This window comes from Colobus angolensis, unplaced genomic scaffold, assembly GCF_000951035.1.
Source record: "Colobus angolensis palliatus isolate OR3802 unplaced genomic scaffold, Cang.pa_1.0 Scaffold11, whole genome shotgun sequence".
In the NCBI taxonomy this organism is placed as follows: Eukaryota; Metazoa; Chordata; class Mammalia; order Primates; family Cercopithecidae; genus Colobus; species Colobus angolensis.
Window position 1 is genome coordinate 18,550,740 of NW_012112030.1, and position 23,017 is coordinate 18,573,756.

The 23,017-nt window shown below is 34.9% G+C and overlaps 1 protein-coding gene across 1 annotated transcript in view; it reads left to right on the plus strand.

Moving 5' to 3' along the window:
- The window catches only part of ETNK1 (ethanolamine kinase 1), a 62,911-nt gene that overhangs the window by 6,796 nt on the left and 33,098 nt on the right, over nucleotides 1-23,017 (plus strand). Inside the window, exon 2 of the mRNA XM_011955242.1 lies at nucleotides 13,894-14,153. Within this exon, the coding sequence (XP_011810632.1) occupies nucleotides 13,894-14,153 (260 nt within the window). The remainder of the gene's footprint in view (nucleotides 1-13,893; nucleotides 14,154-23,017) is intronic.

Sequence of the window (23,017 nt, forward strand, 5' to 3'; positions counted from 1 at the left end):
ATACATATTATATCAAATGATAAATACATTTCTTCCTGTGTATTGCATTTAAAAAACTTGAGGAAATAATTTGAGAGAGATTGTTGCGTTAGTCCAGACAAGAGGTGCTAGGGCCCAGATTAGGACAGATGAGATGGAAATAAGGTACAGATTTCACATTTCAGAAAATAAATGTGCAGGACTTGTTAATTGATTGCAGGTTAGGGAAGAAGATTAAGGTGTTTTTTGTGGGGGAAGGAGTGGATGACAAAGATAGGGAAGTAGTAGAAGACCTTTGTTTAAGAAATCAGAGGTTCTATTTCTCTTTATTTTGTTTTCTAAGGAGTTATTTTACTCTTTGAAATACCAGAATGGCTATAAATACATTTTTAACATTCTTTTAAAAATTGCAAAAAAAAAAAAAGCAAACATATAGAAAAATGGACGAATCATAAATTGTTGTAAAAAGTATACCCACCCCAACCCAGGAAAAGAAAATTAATTTCCAGCAACCGAGTGTCTTCATTTTCCTTCTTAGTCTTGATCTCTCCCTCCCTCTAGTGGTAATCATAATAGCAGATTTTTTTTTTCTAATTAACAAAATAGAATGTTTTGAATTAGTTATTTTTTGAAAGTAAGTACTCTGAGAAAATAATAAGTGCGTGAAGGTCTTTATACAAGAATCCATATGAACATGAAATAATTTAGTTTTACTGAAAGGTTGTACCACGATACTGTATTAAAACTGAATAGGAGAAAAAAAATCAATTTCCTATCATCAGTATTCTATTCACAACTGTTTTATTTTTATTACCTTCTACTTCTCCTAAACCTATTTTACATATTTGCAATCATATATATAATTTTATATTCTTTTTTTCACTAGCCCTTTATAAACATTTTCCCATGTTTGAATGGGAGTATAATTTTTGATAGTCACAAACCTAGTATTTGATGATCGTGTTAAACATAATGTGACTTAGTATTTATTATTTTTTAAATTTTTACTTTTTTTTTTAAGGGATGGGGTCTCGTGCTGTCATCCAGGCTGGAGTGCAGTGATGCTATCATAGCTCACTGCAACCTTGTACTCCTGAGCTCACGTGATCCCTTCTACATCAGCATCCAGAGTACCTGAGATTAAAGGTGCATGCCACCATGCCTGCCTAGTTTTTAAATTTTTTGTAGTGATGTGGTCTTGCTGTGTTACCAGGCTGGTCTTGAACTCCTGGCCTCAAGTGACCCTCTTACCTTAGCTTCCCAAAGTGCTGGGATTACAGGTGTGAGCCACTGTGCCTTGTGTCAGTGTTTTGCCTCTTTCTGAATTTTATATAATGGCATCATATGAAATATGTGTTTTTTTAAAATTTTGGTTTGGCATATGCCCAGATTTTGAGAGATTTATTCAAGCTTGTATAGTTGTTATTCTTTTCCATGACTGACTAGCATTCCGTTTTAAGAATACACCTCAATTTATTTGTCTCCTACTGTTAATGAACACTTGGGTTGTTTTCATGTTTTGGCTATCACAAATTATGTTTCTTACAAATATACTTTGTTTGAACACGAATATCCATTTCTGTTAAGTGGATACCTAGAAGTAGACTTTCTGAGTCATCTAGTTTGTGTATTTTCAGCTTTGTTAGACGCTTTCAGTTTTCTGAAGTGATTGTCCCGATTTATATTCCTAACAGCAATATGTGAGAGTTTCAGTTATGGTATATCTTTACCAATAATTGCTATTGTCTGCTTTTACTTTTTTCTTTTTGGTGGGTATTGGAGTATCTTATTCCAGGTATAATTTGCATATTCCTGATAACTACTGTTTTGTGAAAGGGGCATATATGCAAAGCAACCTCTAAATGTGGAAGGAGCTGAGAAACCAAAAAAGGAGGCAGACAAATCCAGTTCGTTGGTTTTGGGTGACTTACTAGGGGAAGTTAGATTCAGAAGTGTGGTCTTGGGTGGCTGCAAAACAGGTAGATCTCTACCTCACAAACCCTCAGACCCAGGTCTTATGTCTTGGGGAAAGTATGCATGCTCTGGAAGGAATGTGTAGGTGGCTATGGGTGTCACAACTTATGATTTCTGCAGCCCAGCATCAAGGGTTGTTTTGGGTGAAACTTACAATGAATGGACATTTCTACAGAAAGACATTTTTTAGGCATTCTTGGACAAGGGTTAGTCAGAAGTTACATGGTAGATTAACATTTTAAAATAAAGTTGCTCTTGTTTCTACAATTAGTGCATCTTTTTTCTGTGTGTGTGGGGTTTTTTTATATGTGTTCTATTTTGTGGTTCCTGTTCAAGCCTTTTGCTGATTTTTCTATTGGATTATCTGATTTTTTCTCAATGATTGGTAGATGTTGTTTATATATTCTAGATGAGTCATCTCTTAGAAATATGTTTTCAATGGTTTGTAGATGTTCTTTATGTATTCTAGTTGCGTCCTCTTTTAGAAATATGTTTTCACGTATTGGCTTACATTTCCTTTTTTTTCTTTTTTTTTTTTTTTTTTTTTTGAGACAGAGTCTCATTCTGTTGCCCAGGCTGGAGTGCAGTAGCGCGATCTAGGCTCACTGCAACCTCTGCCTCCCGGGTTCAGGCGATTCTCTTGTCTCAGCTTCCTGAGTAGCTGGAACTACAGGCACACGCCGCCACGCCTGGCTAGTTTTTGTAATTTTACTAGAGACGGGGTTTTACCATATTGGTCAGGCTGGTCTCAAGCTCCTGACCTCAGGTGATCCACCCACCTCGGCCTCCCAAAGTGCTGGGATTATAGGTGTGAACCACTACGACTGCACATTTGTCTTTTGATAGTCTTAAGACTAACTTTTCAATTTTTTAATGGATAGCATGTTTTGTGTCTGGAACAAGAGATCTTTTCTAGTGCCAAAGTTATGAAGATATTCCTATTTTCTTCTAGAAGCTTTATTATTTCATATTTTACACTTCGATATATAAGCCGTCTAGTTTATAATTGATTGTTATGTATGGTTTGAGGTGGAGGGATTATGATTCATTTTTTTCCCAAATGGCTGTCAGTTGATGCAGTATCATTTGTTGAAAATACTTCCCCATTGCAGTGTCACCTTTGTCATAATGTCATAAATCAGATGGCATTATATGTGGATCTGTTTATGAATTCTGTTTTTTTTTTTTTTTTTTGAGACATAGTCTCACTCTGTCACTGAGGCTGGAGTGCAGTGGCATAATCTCGGCCCACTGCAGCTTCACCTCCCGAGGTCAAGCAATTCTTCTGCCTCAGCCTTCCCAGTAGCTGGGATTACAGGTGCCCGCCACCATGCCCTGCCAATTTTTTTTTTGTATTTTTAGTGGAGATGGGGATTCACCATGTTGGCCAGGCTGGTCTTGAACTCCTGGCCTGAAGCGATCTGCCCGCCTTGGTCTCCCAAATTGCTGGGATTACAGGCGGGAGCCACCGCACCCCGCCTGTTCTTTTCTTTTGGTCTGTTTTGTCTGTTACTGCAGTAGTACCACTCTGTGTGGATTACTCTCAATCATTGCTACAGGACTTGGTATTTGTTGTAGTTATTATAGGCTTTAGTATAGGACTCCAGCTTTGTTCGTTTTTAAGATTGCCTTGACTATTCTTGAACTTTTAAGTTGCCATATAAGTTGTAGACTCAATTCTGGAATTTCCCACAAAAGAAACTGGATAGGATTTTGATTATATTTTGTAGAATCAGTAGATAGATTTGGGGAGAAGTGAATTCTTTTAACAAGATTGAATCTTAAAATTAATAAACACCATATATGCCATTTGTTTAGGTTTTTAATTTCTCTCAAACTTTTGAAGTTTTCACTGTGGAGATCTCACATGTTTTATTTGATTTATCCCTAGGTATTGATGCTTTTTGATATTATTGTAAAGGGTGTCACTTAAAAAATTACTTTGTTGTTGGTATATAGGATTATAATTAATTGTTGTATATTGAATTTTTCACATTCTAAAGGTTTTTATGTAGATTATTTTTGCATTTTCTCTATGTAAAATCTGAAAATAATACATAATTGCTGTCTGTCCTTCTGTCTTTTTGTCTTATTGCACTAGTAAGGACCTCTCTAACACACTTGAAAAAGAAGATGAAAGTTGATAGTGGGCATCCTTTATTTCCCAGTCTTAAGGAGAACATTTTCAATAATTTATTGTTAGGTATGATATATGCTATAGATTTTCTTTAATGACTTTGCCAGATTAAGCAAGTTTCTTTTTATTCTTAGTTTGTTAAATATTTTCATCATGAGTGATGAATTTGGCCAAATGTTTTTTCTGCATTTCATGATGATTATAAGATTTTTCTTAATTTTTCTCTTATTGAGGTGAATTACTTTGATTTTTAAAAAATTTAAATGTTAAGTAGCCTTTGCATTGCTGGAGAAAACCCTATTTGGTTGTATATATTCTCTTTTTTATTATTGTATCAATTGCTAATATTTTGATTAGGATTTTTGCAACTCTGCTTATGAAAGAGATTGGTCTGTAATTTTCCTTTCTTATAATGTCCTTGACAAGTTTTGGTACCAAGTTCGGAGGTATTTCTTCTTTTTCTATTTTTGGAAGAGAAGAGTTGCTTTTAATAATACATGTTTAAGGTCTGTAGTGAAGTTCATTTCTTTATCATTTGTGTTGCGTTATTGTCTTCATACATTTTGCTAAGAAGTTATCAACTGTGTTAATCTTTTCAAAGAACAATTTTTGTTTTGAGGCAGGATGTCACTCTGTTGCCCAGGATTGAATGCAGTGGTGCTATCATGGCCCACTACAGCCTCAACCAGGTGCTCGCCCCATGCCTAGCTAATTTTTGTATTTAGTTATTTATTTTGTAGAGATGGAATTTCATCATGTTGCCCAGGCTGGTCTTGAACTCCTGAGTTCAAGTAATCTGCCCACCTTGGCCTCCCAAAGTGTTGGGATTACAGACATGAGCCATCACATCTCAAACTTTTGAAGTTTTCAAAAGTTTGTTATTTTTGAAGTTATTCAAAAATAACAATTTTTGACTGTTGAGTTTTTCTGTTTTATTGATAGTTTTGTCCTTCATTATTTCCTTCCTAATCCTTTTTTTGTTTTCGAAGGTTAATTAGCTGTTATTTTTCTAGCTTCTTGAGCTGGAAGCACTAATTTTTTGCCTTTTAAATTTCTAATATATTATTCATTACATGTCTTTGTAAGTATCCAGAAGTCTTGACTTGCGTTGGGAAAGGCAGTCTCATGCACACAGCCTTTCCATCCCTTCTCACCAAATAGAAATGGGCTTTGGGCCTGAAACACTTTCTTACCAAGAGATAAGAGTCCTCACAGCCTGTGCTGGACCTATTTTTTCCTGTGTGGGAATATTTTTTCCTGTTTTAGACTCAGTGTGTACTACTTTGCTCTGCTTCAGCATGTGTGTCATATGTCACCTGGCTCACCTACAGTGTCTCCCCACTGGGGAGGGGATGGAGGGATGGGGTTGGTCTGCTGTAGCCCAGGAGGGGTTTGTGTAGGCCAGTTGTTGGCATCAGCTGCTGGGAGGAACTTGCTCACCATGGGACGCCATCACCGATTACTGAAGCTGATCTTGCTTTGTCTCCTCTCTCTGTGAGTAAAGCGTTGTTCCATGCAGTGCTTGACTGCGCATCGTGTTTTCTTTGGTGACTATGATACCAAGAAACAATGAACAGAAAGAAGTTCTAAGACTTCTACTGTTGATATTAGGTGACAGATAACCACTTGCTTGACAATGTGTGTTTATTATCATTTAGTTCAAAATGTTTTCTAATTGCCATTGTAGTATTTTTTTCTTTATCTCACTTATTTTACATGTGTATTTGATTCATTTCCATTGAGTTGATGCATATTTAATTTTTTAAAAAAATTGTTATAAAAACATAAAAATTTGTTATCTTAACCGGTTTTATTTGGTGTGTATGTTATTGATATCTAACTCATATCCACTGTAGTTTGAGAAGATACTCTAAGTGATTTTAATCCTTTGATATTTGTTGAGGCTTGCTTTATAATGAAGCCCATAGTCAGTTTTGGTAATGTTTTGTGTAGCCTTGAAAAGAAAGTATGTTCTTGGCCAGGCACGGCCCAGCACTTTGGGAGCCTGAGGTGGGCAGACTGTTTGACTCCAGGAATTCAAGATTAGCCTGGCCAACATGGCAAAACCCTGTCTCTACAAAAAAATGCAAAACCTTAGCCGGGCGTGGTGATGCACGCCTTAGTCCCAGCTACTCCGGTGGCTGAGGTGGGAGGATTGTTTCAGCCTGGGAGGTTGAGGCTACAGTGAGCTGTGATTGTGTCACTGCGCTGCTGCCTGGGTGAGCAGAGTGGGACCCTCTCAAAAAAAAGATAAGAAAAAGAATATTCTGTTGTTGAGTGTAGGGTTCTGTGTATGTCAGTTAAGTTGGATTTTTAATTTTGTTGTTTAGAGCTCTTATTACATAATGATTTTTCTCAGCTCAAAAAAATGAGGTCTTGTAAAAAAATAGTGTAATCTATAAAGATTAAAAAAATTAAAATTGAGGTCTTGAATGGTATGCTCAAATTTCCTACATTTATTATGGGATTTGTTTAATTCTGTAAGTTTTTGCTCTGTATCTTTTGAAGTTGTATTGTTGGATGCATACACATTTAGAATTTTTATATCTTCTGGGTGGATCAATCCCTTTGTCATTATAAAATGTCCCTCCTTTAGTAATATTTGATTAAGGTCTATTTTATCTGTTATGAGATAGCTAGCTACATCAGCTTTCTTCTCTATGTCTTTTGTAAGCAGCATATAGAGTTGTCCTTTCACATCCATGGCTTCTGCCTCCGTGGATTCAAGCAACTGCAGATTGAAAATATTAAGAGGTAGAAAAGATGGTTGGTTCAGTACTGAACACGTGTAGATATTTTTTCTTGTCATTATTCCTTAAACAATACAGTATAACAACTATTTACATAACATCTACACTGTATTAGGTATTGTAAGTAATCTAGTGATGATTTAAAGTATGTGGCAGAATATAAATAGGTTATGTGCAAATACTACATCATTCTATATAACAAACTTTCAGAACCTGTAAAATAATATGAACAAAAAAACTTAAAACAAAATTTAACAGGCTTGAGCATTTGGCATTGTTGTGGGGGTGGGGTCCTGGAATGAATCCCCCTCGGATACCAAGGGGATACAGTGGGGCCGTTTGCAGATCCTCTAGAGTGCCGTCTCCTTTCTGTCTGTCTCCGTGTCTTTCCGCTTTACTACTCTGTCCTGCATACTCGAGCTGTTTTGATATCCTCCGATGCTCAGTTTATCTCAATGAAGTCCATACAAGCTCCATCTGGGTTCTCTTTCCCTTTGCTGGGACCTGAGAATTCTCTCAAGACATTAAGCTGGGGCAGTCATAGAGTTCTTATTGTTTGTTTCCCATCCCTCAGGAATCACTGTTCTCTCTAAAGTCCATTGTCTTAAAAATTGTTATTTCATACGTTTTGTCTGGTTTTTATTTGTGGGAGAGAGATTGTTTCAAGTAAAAGGGTAAATCCTGTCCCCATTACTTTGCCTTGGCCAAGAGTGAAAGTGGCCCATTAGATGATTTTTATCAGTGATTTTCAACCTTTTCTATAGGGTTAGAATTCTTTGTTTAAATAAAATCTTGTCCCCGAGTGTCATGTATATGTGAAATAAACGAGGGCAAGATGGTGGTAGTGTAGTATATGCGCACATGTTCGTTTGTATGTGCTGGGGATATAGCAGAGCTTTTTTGCTCACTTGGATTCCCATTCCCATTCCTTGAGGGCTTTATAGCCCAATTTGAAAGTCACTAATATAGAGAGTACAAATAGGTATATAAAAAAGTAAGCAAATGAGAAAACAAGGCAGTTATTAGTTAAAGAGGAAACAAACTATCCAGAAAGGAAATTTACAGTATATCTCATGTTGGGGTTTAGAAGGATGTGTACAAAATAGTGTAATTGAAGATTGATAAAATAAAAAATCTGATATACTTATATCGGGTAAAGGAAGATAGGAGAAGTGACAGAGAGAGAGAATATGTGTGTGAAGAAAATAAGAAAGCTCAATCTCATAAGAAGTGTCAGATAATGTGTAGACTTTACAGAAAAGCAGTTTAAGAATGGTATTTAAAAATAAGGAATTAAATAGCATGAGAGTTGAAAAGTAGTTTAGCGGGAGGTCTACTGTTGATTGATAAAAATAAAAATTACCAAAAAAAGCAGATGGTAGGTTTGGAAGTGGAAATAATTGAATACAAAATTCTCCTGCAAGAAGTTTGGCCGAGAAGGGAAGGAGAAAGAAGCTGGCCTCTAGAAGTGTGTGGGATACATGGCCGCATAATGTATTTTTCCGTCCCATAACACTTGGACCTTTTAACTTTTTTCCCCCTTTTTAACCTGTCTTTAAGGTGTTTTTTGTTTTGTTTTGTTTTGTTTTTTTGAGACGGAGTCTCACTCTGTCTCTCAGGCTGGAGTGCAGTGGAGCGATCTTGGCTCACTGCAACCTTTGCCTCCTGAGTTTAACTGATTCTCCTGCCTCAGCCTCCTGAGTAGCTGAAATTACAGGCATGCACCACCACACCCAGCTAATTTTTGTATTTTTAGTAGAGATAGTGGTTCACCATATTGACCAGGCTAGTCTCGAACTCCTGACCTGAAGTGATCCACCTGCCTCGGCCTCCTGAAGTGCTGGAATCACAGGCATGAGCCATCATGCCCGGCCTGTCTTTAAGTTTTATCATTTATTTGTTTTGGAATCTGCTAGCAAGTGAATCTTACATACTTGTGCTATGTTATATTATGTAATTCTCTAATAGAAACTCTAGAATTTCTCCTTGATGCTTTTATATTTTGTAATTCTCTAATAGAAGCTCTAGAGTTCCTCACTTACACTTTGATTAGTTGTATCATGCAAGTTAAAAACTATAATTTTCTAACATACTCAAAATTGAGAGAATAAAATATTCGTATATTATCCAGAATCCGTATTTGCTTCATTTGGTTTTTAACCCCTTTAAAGTATTTTAAAGCAAATCTCAGTCAGACCTTGTCATTGTCTTTGTGTATTTCAGTATGCATTTGTAAACATAAAAAAAGTTTTTTTTTTACATGATCACAGCACCATTATAACACTGAGCAAAATTAGTAGTAATGTCTAAGTACTGTTTAATAGCCAGTTCATAATACAATTTTACCTCAAAAAATATTTTTAGACATATTTGTTTGAATTAGGAAACAAACTAGATGCATCTGTGTGTTTCATAAGCCTCTGTAAACTAGACTGCCATGCTATTGACTATTGGTGGGGCATTTGTGTAGAAAGACTCACATTCTGGATTTGTATATTTTTTGTTGTTCTTCTTTGTGGTGTTTTTTTTTTTTTTTTAGAGAAACGGAGTTTTACCGCATTAGCCAGGGTGGTCTTGAACTCCTGACCCCAAGTGATTCTCCTGGCTTCCAACGTGTTGGGATTATAGGCATGAGCCACTGTGGCCAGCCATGTGGTGTTTCTTAGGAATAGGAAGATCTGGCCAGGCATCGTGGCTCACGCATGGAATCCTAGCACTTTGGGAGGCCAAGGCGGGTGGATCACCTGAGATCAGGAGTTCTAGACCAGCCTGGCCAACATGACAAAACCCTGTCTTTACTAAAAATACAAAAATTAGCCGGGTGTAGTGGCAGGTGCCTTAATCCAGCTACTTGGGAGGCTGAGGCAGGAGAGTCACTTGAACCCAGAGGGCGGAGGTTGCAGTGAGCCGAGATTGTACCACTTCACTCCAGCCTGGACAAAAGAACGAGACTCTGTCAAAAAAAAAAGAGAAGATCTAGAAGCTTGATTAGATTTCAAATCATGGGTAGTGCAGTGTATTTCATATTGCATCACATCAGAAGGTATAACATGTCAGGTTGTTTCATGAAATCAGGAGGTGACAAATGACTCCTACCATTATAAAATTACCTGTCAATCTTTCATCTAATGGTCTTATTCATTGAAGATTGTTTCCTGAATACTTTTTCTGTTGTATCCTCAACATTTGTCAACTGGAATTCTTTGGTAGATAACTTTCTCTCATTAATTAGAGCGGTTTGGATATTATGAATTGTGTTTTACATAAAATGTAGGATAAACGCTTAATTCTACTTAATTGCCAATTTTCAGGGTAACATTGATAACTTCATCAATATTAAGCAGTTAAAAAATAGACTCCTGGGTTGTTGGAATTTGTTAAAGGGTAAGTTTAAATTGTATTTTTAACCAATATAGATGTTGTTTTTAAAAATTACATGATGAGGTAAAGCAGAGAACAAATTGAGAATCCATTATTAATTTTCCTAGTATTTAAAAGATGTTAATATTTAAACTAAAGATTAAAAGTGATTAGTAGCTAAATTTACTAGCTTAGTAGTATACATTTTAGGGATTAAAGTTTAACGGGATATAATTCGTCGTGCAAAACCAAATGCATATAGGGTAATACTAACTTGAGAGAGTAACATTGAATGGCATTTCTAACTAAATTGAAAGCCTTTTTTTTTTTTTCAGATGTGAAAGAGAATTTGCCCAGAAATGATATTTAACATTTAGCTATTTGGATTTAAGCTACTTTTAGAGACATGTTGAAAGTATTGTTTTTAAATATTGTTTTAACATATATTTTAGTCTTAATTATTTTATAATTTCAACATTATTTTGCTGTTTTGTATTAAATCATTGGCTACATTTACAAGCTTACTGTGTGCCAAGCACTGTTCTAAGTACTTTTTTGTATATAACATATTAATCTTCAGAGCAATGCAAGAAGTAGATTCTAATATACTGATTTTATATATGAGATAGAGACACACAGAGGGTAAGTGACTTGCCTAAGTTTACTTGGTTTGTATGTAACAGAGCTTGGTTTCAAACTCAAACTCTGGCTCTGTAGCTCATCTTCTCAGCTACTGCCATCTGAAATACTTGACAAATAGTGCAGGATAAGCCCCATTAAAAGGAGCTCACTAAGGTTTATATTTTGTCTCACCTCTACTGAGGTGGAATTTTATATTTCTAGTATATATTTAAGATAGTATACATAGCTAGAGTGTGTATAGTATATTTTAATAGCATATTTTTGATGGTTCAGCACATTGAGTTACTTGTGGTTTATATATGAGATGGGAACAATGCAAAGATAAGTATTACCTGTACCTCTTTAAACTGAAGTCATTGTTCTCCAGCGAGAGACCGGTAGAAACTCACCTGTAGCTGAAGAAGTTGGGTTTATTACTCACTGCAGTAAGGGAGAACTACATCATCGAGAATGGTGGTGATTTGTGTGGTGATTTGGTGGAGGGTTCGAGGTAAACAGGGTATTCTCTGGATTGGATGTTGTCAGGACGGAAGTGGGGTAAGTCTGTGACTTAGGGGTATCTTAATCTTACCTAGAAGGCTGAAGAAATGAAGCAGGGCCAAAGTTTGACTAGAAAAGAGCAGCAGTCACTCATATTAGCCAGGATAAGGAGATATTTGGTAATTTTTGTCATTTGGACAAAGTTCGTATTTTTTTCTACCTTCAGACATGATTACAGAGTGGTTTTGTTGTTTTCTGGATCCATTATAATCACAGAGTGACCTCATCTGATGTTGAATATTGATGTTTTGTAAAACTATTGATGTTCAGCATGACTTCAAGGCCTAGTGAGTGCCAGGCCATTGTTTTGCTACTAATTTTTCCACTAGTAAACCAGGTTCATTGCTGTAAAAATACAAGTTAGTAAACATACATAAGCCAAAAGATAAAAGGTTAAATTACTTATAGAGCAACAAAAAAATAAAGAAACAAGATTTAAACTACCTAGTATCTTTGTAGACAAATAAATCTTTATACATAAAATATTTTGATAAATGTGGAATTATATTATTCACATATCTTTTTATTCCAGAGGTTTCTTTGCCTATCATTTCATTGCCAATTATGTAGCTGTTGTGCAATACAGAAAGTTAGGGCCAGGGTCATTGGAGTTGTGACACTGGGTCATCTTTATATATGTTTAATTAGTGTTCAGTAATCTGTATTGAGTAATCATATCTGTCTCTAGCCCTTAAATGTATACGTCTTTTTATGTTTGCACAAATAATATAGCATGGTCAATTTAGGGATATGTTTGATCATTATAGGCAAGAACAAGAGAATGCAATTTTTATAAGCTAGATGAAGACATTAATGTTGGTAACTGTATGAGTTCTAGTGTTAAGCACCTAGTATTAAGTATTAAGCACCAACTATTTGCTGTGAAGATTCAGAAAATGGAGATGATGATTTCTGGAGTTTGAGGAGCCCAGAATTTCATTCATTATAAGCATTTCAGAATGTTAAAAGGTTTCTCAATCTTTATTACCATATTTGAAATATTTTATCTGTGACATCTGAAGAAGTTACAGAACAGCATGTGTGAATTGATAGTGGCATTGTGATAAGAAATAACATGTTTTTCAATGCAGATTTTAATAAAATTACGATTATGATAAAAAATACTCATTTTAAGTATATATACTTCCTGACAGTGTCTTTCATGCAGTCTTTTTGAAATCTAGGTGGAAAGCAACACTAGTATGCACATATCTAAAAAATGGCGATACTCAAAATAAGTCCCTTTACACTAGTTCATAAAGTTTTACTGCATTATGTGAATAAAGGTTACAGCTAAGACCTATATATAATAAAAACCATTATCTCAACACTGGTTAGTTGTATATTATTAATAGTTTCAGTAAATAGTTTCACATCTTTTTTTATATGTCATTTAATATCATATCAATCTAATTGAGATAGAAATATTTACCCTCTTTCTCAAGCATTAGTTAAATGTGTATACATACTTTTAAAACTTCTGTTCTTTTTTCCTATTCTTGCCCTGTTGACATGGAAAAAATGTCCTGAATTCCTGCTTTCGCTTTCTTCTTTGCTTTCTTTGTTCCACTTGGGAGCCTCCAAAAGTTCTGAATTATAATAGAAGTGAAGTGTTAGTTCTAGTGTCAGATTAATACAGAGGCAAATGAAAATTATAATTTTTAGTAGACTTTTATAATTAGTATTGCTAATCACCTGTTTCCTTTTGAAATATACCTTCTGTGCTCAGATCTAAAAAAGGATTTGAAGTACTTAAAGGTCTTGACAAGCCCCAAAGTCTCATTTAAAAAATACCATAGAAATCTGTACTTATCTCTTTTATCTTTCTGTAAGGTTGTGTTTTTGTTTATAGCCATAGCAGTTAAATTATAATAGTCAAAATTGTTATACCCTGAGTGCATTAACACAATGTTTAATGCATGTTATGTTAGACAGTCTTTAAAATTAATATTTAAAATTGAGTTTTTAGTAAGTTGGAGATTTGCCATAATTAAATTATGGTAGATTATATTTGTATATTTATTAACAAGTCTATGAGTGTTGTTAAGGACTTCTATAAGTAATGAACCATACCAGGAATAGGGCAGTGTTCCCATTCTCAGAGACTTTCTAATCTGTTGGACATAGGAGAGATTCCCTGTATGTGTACGCACACACATACACACACACAGATGTGCAAAGATTGTGATACAAGGTGGACTGTAAGAAATGGCATGTATCAAAGAAGTTATATAGAAATATTGAAGACAGTGAATAATTAACACTTTGGATCAGGGAAGGCATGTTATGTGAATTAAGGGCAACATATTAACATTAGTTGTCCTCTTAGTTTAAATATAGAATTAAAATTATAGATGTTAGATAAAATTGTATTCAAAGATGGTTCTTTTATGTTAAGAAGTTGGTGTTTTCTTTAATAAGTATTTAACTCATGATTTTCAATTTATCTCCTGTTCTGTAAAGATAGATAATTCCTTTTTTTTCCCCATTTTTAATTTTTATTTTTGGCAGCTCTTCACAGACGGAATCACAAATAAACTTATTGGCTGTTACGTGGGAAATACCATGGAGGATGTAGTCCTGGTGAGAATTTATGGCAATAAGACTGAGTTATTAGTCGATCGAGATGAGGAAGTAAAGAGTTTTCGAGTGTTGCAGGCTCATGGGTGTGCACCACAACTCTACTGTACCTTCAATAATGGACTATGCTATGAGTTTATACAAGGAGAAGCATTGGATCCAAAGCATGTCTGCAATCCAGCCATTTTCAGGTACATTTTTTCTGAATTTTTCCTTTTGAAAAATATGGGCATTTAAGTGCATTAAGGAAATATTTTTTAAAATTACCTTTTCTTTGTTTGAACAACTATTTGGTTAACTTAGAAACTTTCTTTAGCTAGGGTTTTTGTTTTTGTTCTTGTTTTCCCTAAAAAGAAAGAAGTAAATTTCTTTATATCTGCAGTTCTCGTCATTGACTCTTTGCAAAGGAAAAACTACAAGAGCTTCTGGATTAACCAGCTGCAGAGAGTCGAGGCTTCTGCTTAGTTTTTCCTAGTTAGTATTTGAGTTGAAGTGTTATACATTTGTTACTAACGATTGCTTATTACTTAATTATTCATGTTTTCAGAGTTCTTGCTTAGTAAAATTTTTTTAATTTGGTTAACAATTCTTTGTTCTTTAACTTGTTCATTATTATTGTGCTTTCGATAAAGAATAATATCATATATGCTTGATCATTTTTCCAAAATTGCCAACTTTAAAAATTTTCTTTCTGCTCTTGAAAACTCTAGAAAATGGTCTTGATTGGAAAACAGCAGGTTACTTCATAGGTTAAAGAAGCAGTTCGCAACCAAAGAGCTTTGTTTTAATATTTGATTAACGTTTATCAATATTTGCCATATTAGATACTAAAACAAATTTTTTAGAATAAAAGAATATTAAATACATGTCCTGTTAGCTATCATTGTGATGAAATTATCACATATCATGTAAGCTCTTGAAAACTACACTGTACACTTGTGAGAGAATGAGAGTGAGAAAGGTAAATAACATCTTGTGAAAATAGTTTCAACTTTACAAAACTCCTGAAAGGGTTTTGGATGGCCAGGGGCTCCCTGATCGTAGTTTAAGAATTGCTAAGTTAATACACTGGTAAAAATGGAATGTACCAGTATCACTTACCTATTGTAAACCTATATCAAATAATATATTAAAATATTTTGGCATAGAAATCTGTTCAAACCCTAGTTTTTAGCCATTACATATATTTTCTTCTTTTACATGAGTCTGATCTTTAGATGTATTAAGAGATTCTGATTAATACCTTTGTGTTTACTGTATATCAATTGTTTGGTAGTCTTTAGGCTTGCACGTATTTATAAATCCTCAGTCTTGTTCACAGTGGTTGGCAAATACCTATATAACAGCAGTAAAAATGAATAGATGCATAAATTGGATCCCCCCCAAAGCTGGTTTTGTATATATACAAAAACATATTTCATGAAGTTCCTAGAGAAAGGCCACATGAGTTTCCTTGTAACTAAAGCAGAGAGTAAAACATGATTTATCTTTTTCAGTAACCTCAAATAGAAAAAATAAAATTATTATAGTTTTTGATCAAGAACAGTGAAGGTTTGTCAAGGCAGACTTTGGTAGTTGATACAATGTTATAAACATGTTTTCAGTAAAAGTATCCTTTTCTATGCGTTTTGGTTAGATCTACTTACATATTATTCCTTTCCAAAATGCCAAAGGCTTTGTTTATTTTTCTCTACTTAGATCTTTTTAAAGATATATTTTTTATTGATACATCCTCCACAGACATCCTCCCTCATTATGAATATCAGAGTGGTACTTTTGTTATAATACACAAGCCTATATTGATACACCATTGTCACCCAAAGTCCACAGTTTACATTAGGGTACACTCTTGGTGATGTACATTCTGTGAGTTTGGGCAAATATATAATGCAGGTATCCACTGTTAGTAGTGTCATACAGAGGAGTTTCACTGCTCTAAAAAAATCCTCTGTGCTCTGCCTATTCATCCCTCTTTTACCCTTAACCAGTGGCAACCGCTGATCTTTTTACTGCTTCCCAGTTTTGCCTTTTTCAGAATGTCATATATTTGGAGTCATTTAATTAAGTAGCCTCATTAGATTGGCTTCTTTGACTCAGTAATATGCATTTGTTTCTTCCATGTCTTTTTATGGCTTATTGGCAGATTTCTTTTCAGGGTGCTGAATAATATTTCATTGGATGTACACCAAATCTGTTTTGTTCATTCAACTACTGAAGGACATTTTGGTTGCTTCCAAGTTTTAGCAACTATGAATTAAGCTGCTATAAGAATCTCTCTGCAGATTTTAATGTAGACATACAAATTTTTAACTCCTTTGGGTAAATGCTGAGGAGCATGATTGCTGGATTGTATGGTAAGAGTATGTTTAGTTTTGTAATAAACCGCCAAACTGTTTCCCAGAATGGCTGTGCCATTTTACATTTCCACTAGCGATGACTGAGAGTTGCTGTTGCTCCACATCCTCACCAGCATTTGGTGGTGTAAGAGTTTTGAATTTTGGCCATTCTAATAAATGTATAGGTATCTTATTGTTTTTGTTTGCATTTCCCTGATATGTAATATAGAATATCTTTTCATATGCTTATTTACTCATTTGTGTATCTTTGATGAAATGTCTGGTAAGGTATTTGGTCCATTTTTAAATTGGGTTGTTTGTGTTCTTATTGCTGAATTTTAAGAGCTGTTTGGTGTATTTTGGATAATAATCCATTATTGAATATGAGTTTTGCAAATATTTTCTTCCAGTCTGTGCTTTATCTTTTTATTCTCTTGACAGTGTCTTTTGCAGAGTAGAAAGTTTTAATTTTAATGAAGTCCATCTTATCTGTTCTTCCTTTTGTGGATCATGCCTTTGTTGTCGTTTTTTAAAAGTCATTGCCAAATCCAGGGTCATCTACATTTTCTCCTATGTTATCTTCTCACAGAGTTTTAGTTTTGGATTTTACATTTAGGTCTGTAAGCCATTTTGACAAAATTTTAATGAAGGTGTAAGGTATATGTCTAGATTCATGTTTTTGCGTGTGAAGGTCCAGTTGTTCAGCACAATTTATTGAAAAGTCTGTCTTTTCTCCATTTTATTTCCTTTGCTCCTTTTCAAAAATCAGTTAACTGTATTTATGTGGGTCTATTTCTGGGTTCTGTATTCTGTTTCTTCATCTGTTAGTCTAATCTTTTGCAGATATCACACTACCTTAATTACTGTAACTTTATAGTAAATCTTGGAGTCAAGTAGTGTTAGTCCTCCAACTTGTTCTTCTCTTTCAATATTGTGTTGGCTCTTCTGGGCCTTTTGCCTCTCTCTATAAACTTTATTTTTTACATTTTAAAATTGACTTTTTAAGAATTTATTTTTAATTGACAAATAATAATTATGTATATTTGGGATACAGTATTTATGTAAACTTTAGAATCGGTTTTTCGATATCACAAAATAACTTGCTGGGATTTTGGTAGGAAGTGCACTGAATCTGTAGATCAAATTGGGAAAAACTGACATCTTGGCAGTATTGAGTCTTTTTGTCCATGAACATGGAATATCTCTTATTTAGTTATTTGCTTTCTTTTATCATAGTTTTATAATCTTCCTCATATAGATCTTGTACATAGTTTGTTAGATTTATACCTAAGTATTTTATTTTTGGGGGTGCTACTATAAAAGGAGTGCATTTTATTTTCAAATTTCACCATTCATTACTGGTATGTAGGAAAGCAATTGACTTTCATATTTTTTTTTTTTATCCTGCAAGCTTGCTGTAATTGCTTATTCCAGGAGGTTTTTTTGGTCCATTCTTTTAGATTTCCTCCATAGAAAATCATGTTGTCTACTTTTTTTTTTTTTTCTTGTCTTAATGCATTAGCTAGGACTTTCAGTACAGTGTTAAGAAGGATTGGTTAAAAAGAGATGTTCTTTCTTTATTCCTGATCTCAGTGGGAAATCTTCAAATTATTTGTCATTAAGTAGGATGTTAGCTGTAGTTTTTTTGTAGATATTCTTTATCAGATTGAAGATACTGTCTATTCCTAGTTTGCTGAGTTTTTATGATAATGGGTGCTGGGTTTTGCAAAATGCTTTTTCTGCACATGTTGATAGGTTCGTGTGATTTTTCTGTTTTAGTCTGTTAATGTAATGGATTACATTAATTAATTTTCAAATATTGAACCAGTCTTGTATACCTGAGATACTCCCACTTGGTCACAGTGTATAGTTTATTTTTATACATTGTTAGATTTGATTTACTTATGTTTTGTGTCAGCAAATATATTATATAAAAAAGAAACATTTACAAATAATGTTTTAAATAAATAGGAAATACAAAAATGTAGTGTTTTCTGTTGTATATGATATTTGCTAATAGAAAACAATTGAGGTACACTTGATTAAAGTGTTTTTAAGAACTCTTCTTTTTCAATGAGCATTTTATTTAGTTAATAAAAATTTGATTTGTTTATAGTTCTGAAAAAATTTGATTATGGTAAGTACAACATAAAATTTACCATTGAAGCAGCATTTTTATCTGGGGTAATACCTGAGGTTGGTTGTCCCACAGCTACAGAAAACTAGGATGCAGACAACCAGAGTGAGATTAAGAGCGCAAGTTTAATAGGCAAAAGAAAGAGAAGAGCTCTCTGTGCAGAGAGGGGTCCCAGAGAAAATGGGTTGCCAGTTCTGTGCTGAAACGCACAGGGTTTTATAGATTAACTGGAGGAGGCAGTGTTTGATTTACATAGGGCACGAAAGATTGGTTGGACCAGCTGTGCCTTTTGCATAAAGCATGTAGAAGCTGGTGGCCCCACTTTAATCTTTTATTATGCAGATGGTTCTCTACCTGGCCAGTGCCATGTTGCCTGCTTCTTTTACTGGACACATGATAACAAAGAAAAGAGAAGATGGAGGAGGCTCCATGTTGAACATACCTGGCTTCCAGGTAGCCCTTTTCTATTGGCACAGCTGCCGGCATTTACCCATGCAAGCTTCTAGCTTGCTTATCTATGTCTGCAGCTTGAATTTTCAGGCTACTCTTTGTTAGAAGTGATTTGAGGGCTGCTTTCTATTAAAAGGGAGCCCTTACCTGTAACTCCTTTACCTTCACTATCTGCCTAAATAATTTCTTCCTGGCTCCTGTGTCACCATCTTAACCGTTTTTTAACATGTACAGCTCAGTAGTGTTACTACATTCACATGGTTGTGCAACTAATTTCCTGAAATTTTTTTTTTTATCTTGTAAAATTACAATTCCATCTTTTTTTTTTTTTTTTTTTGAGACAGAGTCTTGCCGTGTCAGCCAGGCTGGAGTACAGTGGTGCAATCTCGGCTCACTGCAACCTCTGCCTTCCAGGTTCAAGCAATTCTTCTGCCTCAGCCTCCTAAGTAACTGGGAATACAGGTGCTCACCACCTCGCCCTGCCAATTATTGTATTTTTTAGTGCCCACCACCTCGCCCTGCCAATTGTTGTACTTTTTAGTGCCCACCACCTCGTCCTGCCAATTATTTTATTTTTTAGTAGAGACAGGGTTTCACCATGTTGGCCAGGCTGGTCTCGAACTCCAGACCTCAGGTGATCTGCCCACCTTGGCCTCCCAAAGTGCTGGGATTACAGATGTGAGCCACCAGGCCTGGCCAATTCTATGCTCTTTAAACAACAAATCTTCCTTCCTTCCTCCAGCCCCTGGCAACCATCATCTACCTTCTATCTCTAGGAATTTGACTGCTTAGGTACATCATGTTAGTGGAATCATGTAATGTTTGTCTTTTTGTGACTGGCTTCTTTCACTTAGCATGAACACTTCAAGGTTCATCTATGTTGTGTAGCATGTGTCAGAATTTTCTTTCTTTTCAAAGCTTAATCATATTCCTTTGTATTTATATACTACATTTTGTTTATTCATCCATGGATGAATACACATGGGCTAGTCACTTTTGGCTGTTGTGAATAATGTTGCTGTGAACATGGATATGTAAATACGTTTTTGATACCCTGAGTTCAGTTCTTTTGGATAAATGCCCAGAAGTGGAATTGCTAGATCATATGGTAATTCTGGTTTTAATTATTTGAGGAACCACCATACTGTTTTCTGTAATAGCTGCACTGTTTTGTATTCCCATCAACAGTGCACAAGGGCACCAATTTCTTTACATTCTTACCAACAGTTATTTTATTTTTTATAGTAGCCATTCTAGTGGATATGAGGTGGTATCATATTGTGCTTTTCATTTGCATTTGCCTAACGAGTAGTAATGTTGAACATATGCTTATTGACCATTTGTTTACTTTTTCTGGAGAAACACCTATTCAGGTCCTTTACCTATTTTTTCATGGGGCTGTTATTTTTTGTTGTTGAGTTGTGGGAGTTTGTTATATGTTCTGAATGTTAACTCCTTGTTAAATACATGATTTCCAAATATTTTATCTTATTCTGCAGGTTGCTTTTTCAGTCTGTTGATTGTGTCCTTTGATGCATAGTTTTTAATTTTGATGTGGTAGAATTTATTTTTACTTTTGTTGCCTGTGCTTTTGGTGTCATAGCCAAGAAATCATTGCCAAATATCCAGTGTCATGAAGCTTTCCCCCTGTTTTCTCATGAGCGTTTTAATAGTTTTAGTTCTTATGTTTAGATCTTTGGTCCATCTTGAGTTAGTTTTCGTATATGGTGTATGGTATAAGGAAAGGGTCCAGCTTCATTCTTTTGGATGTGGATGTCTAGTTTTCCCAGTACGATTTGTTGTCCTTTCCTCATTGTTCTTCTCTTCCCATTGTTGTCCTTTCCTCATTTAAGGTTCTTGGCACCCTTGTTGAATACTGTTTGACTGTATAATTGTGGATTTGTTTCTGGGTTCTCTGCTCTGTTCCATTTATCTATATGTTTTTCTTTGTGACAGCATCACACTGTTTTGATTACAGTAGCTTTGTGTAATAAGTTGAAGTCAGGAAGTGTAAGACTTCCAACTTTACTCTTCTTTTTCAGTGTCATGGACTCTCAGGTCCCTTGAGAGTCTGAATTTTAGGATAGATTTTTCTTTTTCTGCAAAAATTGCCTTTGGGATTTTGATAGAGATTGCGCTGAATCTCTGGATCACTTTTGGTGGTATTGAAATATTAACAATATTGTTTTGCAATCCATGAACATGGGGTGTCGTTCTGTTTATTTGTGTATTTAATTTTTTTCAATTTACAAGTCTTTCATCTCCTCAATTACGGTTATTCCTGAGTGTTTATTTCTTTTTGATGCTATCGTAAATGGAATTGTTTTCTTAATTTCTTTTCTGGATTGTTCATTGTTAGTGTAGAAATGCAATGATTTTTATGTGTTGATTTTCTGTTCTGCAACTTTGTTGAATTCGATTTTTAGTAAAAACTGTTAATTTTCTTAAAATCATTCTTTAAAATTTTCATGCTTTGTTCAGTCCTTATTTATTAAAAAATTTAGATGAGTATGGAACTTGTGATTAGGCCATAGTTAATTTTTAAAATCTCTTCAGAAAGCCTAGTTTTTAAGTGTATATAGGTGGCTGCCACGGTTACAATCGAAGTATACTTATTTCCATGAGAAGATTTGTGTTGTAAATCAACTGCCTTCCTTTCTGCTATGATCTGAATATTTGTGTCCCCTCAAAAACCTTTTGTTCAGACCGGATTCCAAAGAAATAGTATTAAGAGGTGTGTCCCTTTGGCAGTATTAGTCATGGGGGTGGAGTTCTCATGAATGGCATTAATGCCCTTATAAAAGAGGCCCAAAGAAATTTGCTTGCCCCTTCTACCATGTGAAAACGCAGCAAGAAGGTGCCATCTGTGAGGAACAGAACTGTGAGAAAGAAATTTATGTCATTTATAAGCTACCTTGTTTATGGCATTTTTGTTAAAGCAGCCTCAAAGGATGAAGACACTTTACATGTTAATTGTGTTACATAAAAGATAAAAAAGACCAGTAATTTTGAGACCTGTAGATACTGGCTTCAATTCTGGAGTGAGAGAAGAAGGTGATGTGGCTTTATTATCAAAGAATAGGCAGTATTTTAAGTGGATGCTCATTTGGTTTTTGTATAAGAAAACATTTTTGTTACAATTATTAGTACATGAGATTATTAAAAACCCAAAATAGATTTTAATCCACCTGACATTTCAGTTACTATCAGCGGAGTAACTGGACAACTTCTAATATTACATTTTTTTAATACACAGAAAATTCAGGTAATTTAAAAACTGCTTTAGATTCATCTTGAAATATATATTTGCTCTGGAATGACCATATTGCAGCATGATTCTCATGAACTTCAAAATACTTTATTTAAAAAAGAACTTGAGGCAGCGAAAGTATTATAGTTGTCTGACTTTATCCGTGTGATGTGCAGGGCCTCCTTGTCTCCTGATCTCAGTAAGCTTACACTGATCATTTCAGATCAGAAAAGCAGAAATGGCTTAGTTCTAAAGGGACTGTTTGGAAAACATTTCCAAATAACTGCAGCACTTGGATGACTACTTCCCTGAGTTTTGCTTATTCACTGAAAGCAGAACTACTGTGCCGAGCCCTCCAGTGACATGGGCCTTCTGCTCTCCCAGACATTTGCCTCTCTTCACACCTGCTCTGAATCCAGCATGGAGCAGACGAGGAAGTCATGGAGTTCTGTCAGTTCCAGCACGTGTGTCTGCTTTGCAAAAAGGAAAATTACGTTTTGTAAGAGACCCCAAATCAGGGTCTCATATAAACCCTGGGGTAAAACTGTTAGAAATGATATTATTATTTATTTATTTAAAAAAATCACAGCAAATAAAGTTTGTTAGAGTTAAATACGTGTGACCCCCTCCTAAATCATCTGTTTCATTTGTTTAGTAAATATTTCTAAGACATAATATTCTGTTGATATAGATCACCCCTTGTGTTTCATGTAACACAGATTGTAGCTTTCTTCAAGCTTTTTGTTTCCCCCTCTTCTCTGAAGTTTTAAAACCAGTTTTAACTGGCTTAAAGTGTGTGTGTGTCTGTGTGTGCGTGCGTGTACATGCATGCATTTGCACTTTCCTTTGTTTTGATTTTATAACCACCTGGCCTTTTCATCA